The sequence below is a fragment of the Apium graveolens genome, chromosome 2, assembly GCF_009905375.1.
Source record: "Apium graveolens cultivar Ventura chromosome 2, ASM990537v1, whole genome shotgun sequence".
Taxonomy (NCBI): Eukaryota; Viridiplantae; Streptophyta; class Magnoliopsida; order Apiales; family Apiaceae; genus Apium; species Apium graveolens.
Window position 1 is genome coordinate 197,167,381 of NC_133648.1, and position 6,976 is coordinate 197,174,356.

Genomic DNA, 6,976 nt, shown 5'->3' on the forward strand with positions numbered 1-6,976 from the left:
GTGTGACACGTAGATGCACTACAAGAAAAAAGCTAATAAACATCGTTTTTTGGCCAATGTCTTTGTGTTTTTTGACCGATGTCTTAGTCGTCGATGTCTATTCTAGACATCGGTCAAAAACCGATGTCTGTACTAACATAAACATCAGTTTTTAGAAATTTTCTGATGTCTGAGATCCTATTTTTTACAAAATATGTTAAACTATATTATTTTTATGTGATAATTACATCAAGTATAAGCCATTGAACAATTGATAACACAACAAAAAAAGGTTTAGACATTAGTTTTTGTATCAGTTTTGATGTCTAAGAATGCCTTAAACATTGCCTAAAAACGATGTCTTTAAGCTGTTAGACATCGGTTTTAAAAAAAAAACTGACGTCCAAAGATATATTAGACATCGGTTTTGGGCGATGTCTATGGACTTAAAGACATCATTTTTTTAAAAACAAAACCAATGTGTTATTGCATCTTATACATCACTTTTAAGCGATGTCTTTTTCTATATAGACATCAGTTTTTTTTATAAAAAAGCGATATTGATTAAGATGTTAGACATCGGTTTTGGACGATGCCTATGTGTATAAAGACATCGATTTTATTATTTTAAAACTGATTTATATGTATTGTTTAGACATCGTTTTTGCCTGATGTCTAAACCTGTTTTCAACATCATCTTTTTATTTATAGAAGTGATGTATATTATATTTGTAGACATCGCTTTTGCAATGAAAAAATTGATGTTAATAAAAGTTTAAGACATCAGTTTTACAAAAAATATGTTATGGATGTTACAAATAGACATTACTTTTCAAGGCATCATAATAATGTCTATATACGCAAACACAAAATTTTAAAATTGCACGCACATTTGCAATATCCGCAACCCGGCCATAAATACCATTCAGAACATACATCCAACAAATATCAATCCGCAAAATCGACATCATCAATCCGGATAACCAACATCTACCAATCCGCAAAACAAACATCTACCAATCCGCAAAACCAACTCCTAAATAACTACATGCACTAGCTAGTCCACAACCATAATATCAAATGTTCAGATCTACATAACCTGTCCAAAACCAAAGTAGCACTGGAAACTGTTCAGATGTGCTCTTGGATATATCCGAGAGCTTCAACACGTACTTCATCAAGTTTCTCCTTGGTGTAACACATGCGAGTCTTCTGTAGCCACTGAAAAATTCAAAAAACTTTATTTTTATAAAATGAAAAGTGGACCTTTATATAATCCCAATGCCAAAATAAGGATGCACACCTTTGTAGTAAAAGTCAATCTAGTGTCGTTGATGATTTCTTTCATGTAGCGCATGACTATATAAGCGCATTCCGTGCCACCAGGTTGCTTAGGAGACCCCTGTTCCAAAGCAAAAAATTACAACTGAACTAAACTACTTATTAACCATAATTATGAAAGCACAAAAAAGCACTTACACTTAGAAATTTTTCTTTGGATGACTTGTGATTGCCCCTACCAGTTTCAGAATTAAAACTTTTCAATGCCCTGCATCATTTAAATAAACTGATATAAGACCACATTTTATCAAAAGTTCTCATCAAATATTGCAGGAAAAACAAAATTACCTCGATAATGCCTTTTCTAGATCTGGAAACTGTACTGGGTGAGGGAGAGGATTAAGAAAATATATATCACCTTCCCAAATAATGGCCAAAATCCAATGCATACTGTTTTTATTAAAAAACATGTCAAAGACAAATTTCACACATTATATACTAGTTTACGTACTATTTAGCTTTTTAATATCACAAAGTAAGAACTTACTTTTGATTGTGCGGCAAGAAGAATAGTCGATCCGGGTTACCCTCTTTCAACCGGTTCATGATGTAAGTTTCAAATTCTGCATTCAAGTAATAAGTGGATCCTGGATCAATGAAAGCAAACGTCTCCGCCAATTCTGGTCGTTCACTCATCTCAGAATGCAGGTACCTACCAAAAGACATAATTAAACAAACTTGAACCGCAAAATTACTGAAATTGAAAAAAGGAAAAAAAAAGAAACTTACGTCATGTGAGATACAAATACAGCTTGCCCTAGCATTTCAAACTCCAACACCGTCTGAACATTCTCATGTAACAAGTAAATTACTTTCTCATGTCCAAACACTTCTTTTTCGCATTTAATTTGTATTGAAACCCCAGTAGTCCTTATCCATGTAACAACATGCTTATAGAGTAAGTTAAAGCCTTTTGGCACTTTTTCACTTGGCTTTGCTTCAAAAAATCCGACTTCAAATTATTCAAATCTAGACCTGGCTTTGTACCTGGCCGCTTCCATTCTTTTTTCTTAATCTGTAGACAATTAAACTACCAAAATTTGAAATCCAGACAAAAGCATTTTTTAATTTTAAAATCCAGACAACAATTTAAATATCCTCGTACCGCTGGAGTTGTGTAGCTGATTAGTCCTTCAGGCCATGCTAAAAAGGAGCCAAGTGCATCGCGGACTGTCACCATTTCGCCACGTACCAGCACCGGAAGCAACACATCTGGTTTGAGTAGCCCATCGACAGATACACACTTATGTCCAAGTGGTATATCGATTCCATGCACTTTTTCTTTATCCTTGCCAGGGTACACCATATAAAAAGCAACCTTGTTGTCTATCGTGTCATGTTGACGGATAGCTCACACGATCTCTGCCCCTAATACATACAAAAAAAACCAAACATAAATACGAAATATAAAGTACCAAGTTGAAAAGAAATCATTACTGCATAATAATAATTAAAAAAATACTAAGTTATTGATAAATTACCAAAACTCCAGGAGGTGCAGGTGTTGGAACACATTCATCAACGTCGTCATCATCATCGCTGCAGGCCACTACAAATGCTTTTTCTAGCTAATGACTTGCCTTTTCCGACATGATTAGGGAGTGAAGAGCGATCCCTGAAGCCATCATTGCCTTCAACTCAACAATCTCTGCCTCAAGAGCCTGCGTCTTTTTATCGATCTTTTCATCTCTTTCTCGATCACGAGCCAACAACTCTTTCTTCGTGATTCGAATCTTTTTCTCTCTAGACAGCTTAAAGTACTGTTTTGGAGTTACGTACCCTCCAACAGCCCGAACCCTTCCTGAATGTTCACGACTGTCCAAAGATGTAGTCAGAACATCTTCACCTCCATAAAATTCTATTTCACCCTTCTCTTTTTTTCCAACAGAGCATTCTATTGATATTGCAAAAAATTACAGAAGGATTAACAACCATGTCGATAATTAAAAAACAATACTAAGCATAACAAGATGATGTTACGATCGGTATCTTCGTGTAATATTATTTGTGGATTTGGTATAATATTAAAGCCGAATGAAAATATATTCAATGATTGTACGTTTGTGTGAGTGAAAATTTCTGCATTATAAATTTGCTTTATGTAGTATATGATTTTTCAAAGCAAAAGTTTATTTAATTTCTTTATTTTTGATTTATAAGGAATATTCTAAGCCTTGGAAAAATTTTCTTTTAAAAGGTATTTTGTTCACAAAATTTTGAAAATGATTTTATAAAGTCTCTAAAAATTCAAGTTATTTTATGGTATAAATTTTATAATTTTTGAACTTGTATTTTATTTTATAAAAATAAATCATTATAAATTTTAGTTGTCATATTTAGCAAATTACAAGAAAGCCCTTGCTTGCAAACCACCTTCTCATTCTTTTCAAGGACAAATAGGACAATTCCAACCCCACTAACTCTTATTTCTCTAGCCAATTTCCTTCTTTACCTTTGCATGCAAAATGCACCAAGTATAAGTGGAGGGATAGACTTGTCAATTCTCCTTTCCACTCAAATTTTGTCAAATCAAATACCATAAAAACAAGCAAATGTCATGATCATTCTCATACTCCACCCACACCTCACTCTCTCCTCCCTCCCTTCTCCCTCCTCTCGGCTCTCCCCTCTCACTCTCGGCTAAAAGCCGAAACCCCCCTCCACATTTTTTTTTCTTCAATCCTCAACCAAGTTTCCACTCTTTGCACAAGTAAATGTTACTTCCCATACCATGATCACTCATATTTCAAAGAGTTTTGAGTAGAAAGTTTAAGTTTAAAGGTTGCATGTAAAAGTTTTAGTGAAACTCAAAATACAACCTTGATTCTTGTGAGTTTAGGGTTGTTTTTGAGAGGACTACAAGGAATGGATAAGTGCCAAGTCTTGAGAAGGAAACTCTTGATGATTAAATGGCCATTCCCATCCATTTCATTCGGCCATGACCATATGGGAGCCGAATGAATGGTCCTTGAGATCATTCTTGTTGTTTTGCTCAAATTTTACATGTTTATATGATATTGACTTGAATTTTGTGGTGAAAATTTGATAAAACTCCTTGCATGCTAAGTGATCATCTAGGTATAGCTTATGCTAGGCTTGCATATCAATTTTATGGTAGAATATATGTAGAAAATGTGTTGTTTTGGTTAGCAAAACCCGAGGACATGCATGCATATGGATTTCTCTTAGAATGTTATAAGATTTTGATCATTTGGAAAGATTTTGTTAGTGAGCCTTAATTTCAGTAGGAATAATGTGTTAATATAGATTTATGCTTCTTGTTGTATGGTAATAATTCGTGGTTATCTTTTATAAAATGCATATCTTGTGGTTTCAAAACTTAATGATTGGTGATCTCTTTTGTTTTGCCATAATTGTACCTTAGGTAAGGATGATCTCACCCAAGGTTATTTTGAGAATAAGGGAGTTAATTCAGTAGAATACCATGCATAAGTCTTGGTTTAAGTATTGAGTTGTTAGTTGAGTTTGTCAAGTCAAAACCTTGGAGAAATGAGAGTTATAGTTTCTGCAGAAAATCAGTTTAGTACCCTGAGGTTTAGAGTGAGTTTTGACCATGTCATTGATGTGCACTTTGAGGCCCAAGCTACTAGAAGTTATTATTGGGAGTATATAAAAGGTTTTAGGAGTTGGTTGGAGGTTTGCATGTCTTTTGGTTAGGTGCACAAGTAGAATAACAAAATCTGTCCAGCAGGGGACAGTTTTGTTGCAACTTAGAAATAGGAAGATTTGACCATGTCATGGGTAGGCCCTCATTAGGCCCTATTGGGTCTTAGTTAGAGGGAGTGTCAGAGAATTTTTTCCAACCATAGTTCATAGGATATGAGTTAGAACCATGTGTCACAAGTTAATTCAAGTCAGGGCGTTTTCTGCCCAGAAAAACAGGGGAACCTTGGACTTTTAGCTTAGGCCCAAGAAGGCCCAAGCCAGGCCCTTGAGCCACATCAAGTTTTTGAGATGCCCTTATGTCAGGAGAGTCTTGTGTAAAAGTTTTAAAGGAAAACTTGTAGTTTAAGAGTGTCTAATGCACTCAAGAAACCATAGTTGTCATCCTGAAATTTGCACCAGTGAGCGCTTTCACTTATCACATAGTTTTAGAACACTTAGAGGTAAGTATTAGGTCGACTACCATAGTTGTAAGATGGTATAAGGTCAGTAGAGCTAAAGGCACAAGTGAGGGTCAATAGGTTTTGGATAATTTAGGAAAGGCACATCGAGTTAGGAAGCCAAAATTAGAAGACCTTGTCTAGTTTAGCGACCAAGTGACTTAAGTGGTGAGTCGAGATCATCCAAGCCTAGTGTTGTATTATGGTATATATGGTGTTATTTGGTGTTAATATATGATATGTGAATATCTGGCTATGTGTGTACTTTTGTAATTTAAAAGTGAATATAAAATTAAGTGCGTATAGGCCTAAGTGACATCCGTGTTTAATTTCAAGTTGTAAATAGGTTAAGATGGTAAGAATATATTATAATGAGGATTATTATTATTATGTAGGATCTCGAGACAAGGGAAAATTTGCCATAAAGGTCGAGTGAAGCTCCAGTTGCTCCTACCAGTCAGACCAGATCAGCCTTTCTCAAGGCAAGTGATTCAACTTGACCTTCGTATTTACTGATAATAGTTCATACATTGCTACAACTATCCTTTGTCATTTGATATATTAAATCAAGCGTATCTTATGTTTATCTTTGAATTATATAGAGATGCCATGAACCCTCGAGTACGTATTGCAATTAGTTCAAAAGTCTTTTCATGATAGTTGAATGCCATGATAAAATAAAGAGTTATTATAATACTTGATCGATCCTCTTGATTAACATGATAATGATTCCTAAGTATTAATATCTCACCCTGAAACTTGAACCCCTATAGAACCTTACCTTGAACTCTGATAGTCAGATACTTACCAAAGTGATTCCTCATTGATTGATACCCTCTTTCTTATCCTAAAGCTTGACAATTCTGATATATCCTGAGTTAAAGATCATTTCTGCATACCCTAACACCCTTAGTATTCATGAAGCCTACCTTCTTGATGATCCAGCACTTGAACCTTGATGAGAAACCATTGCTTAAAGCCCAATTTGGCATTACCCTTTTATAATATCCAATAGCCTCATTGAATTCCCTTGTCTAAATCTTTGAGATATGAAAACCATTCAGTTACTTTAATAGAGTATAGTTTTGTGAATCATGGCCCTGAGATTTAGTACCATATTTCCCGTGTTTCGAGTTGATCTATATTCCCTTAATAAAAATGTTTACTGTTAAAAGAGATTTTGTTATAATTCGGCATCAGTTTTTGAAATAAATAAAATGTGGGTTTTCAGTCCCAAAGGGGGATAAATGTTTTCCTTGAATAGTGGATCTGGAATGAGACGCGAGTCCTTTCCACACTTATATTAGGCTTAAAAGTTGCCTAGGGATTCCTGTTAATGTATTAGAACCCAGCGAGGTTCGGGATTACTTCGCGGCTGATCACCGGCTGTAATCCGTAGCGTCATAAAATGATTTTGATTAAGACATGATTTTAAAATTGTTTTGATACAAGCAAAATGATGCCATCTCACACAGTTTTATCTCTCGTTACCATTGGTTATGTCTTTCCATCGTCATTCTTTAATGTATATC

General features: G+C 34.9%; 1 protein-coding gene across 1 annotated transcript; it reads right to left on the minus strand.

Moving 5' to 3' along the window:
• Positions 1–1,110: 1,110 nt before the first annotated feature.
• Positions 1,111–2,626, minus strand: LOC141696210 (uncharacterized). Its single transcript, XM_074500387.1, has 8 exons — positions 2,426–2,626; positions 2,249–2,335; positions 2,050–2,102; positions 1,808–1,972; positions 1,609–1,710; positions 1,459–1,528; positions 1,283–1,381; positions 1,111–1,200 (listed from the first exon to the last, which is right to left on the minus strand). The coding sequence occupies exons 1-8, from the start codon at positions 2,624–2,626 to the stop codon at positions 1,111–1,113; spliced, it is 867 nt and encodes a 288-aa protein (XP_074356488.1).
• Positions 2,627–6,976: the final 4,350 nt, after the last annotated feature.

Excerpts from the sequence above, each read along its gene's own strand:
- LOC141696210 (XM_074500387.1), bottom strand. The coding sequence starts at position 2,626 with ATGGTGTACCCTGGCAAGGATAAAGAAAAAGTGCATGGAATCGATATA. Across the intron at positions 2,336-2,425 it reads TCAGCTACACAACTCCAGCG|ATTAAGAAAAAAGAATGGAA; the intron begins GTACGAGGATAT and ends AATTGTCTACAG. Across the intron at positions 2,103-2,248 it reads ATTTTTTGAAGCAAAGCCAA|ACGGTGTTGGAGTTTGAAAT; the intron begins GTGAAAAAGTGC and ends GAGAATGTTCAG.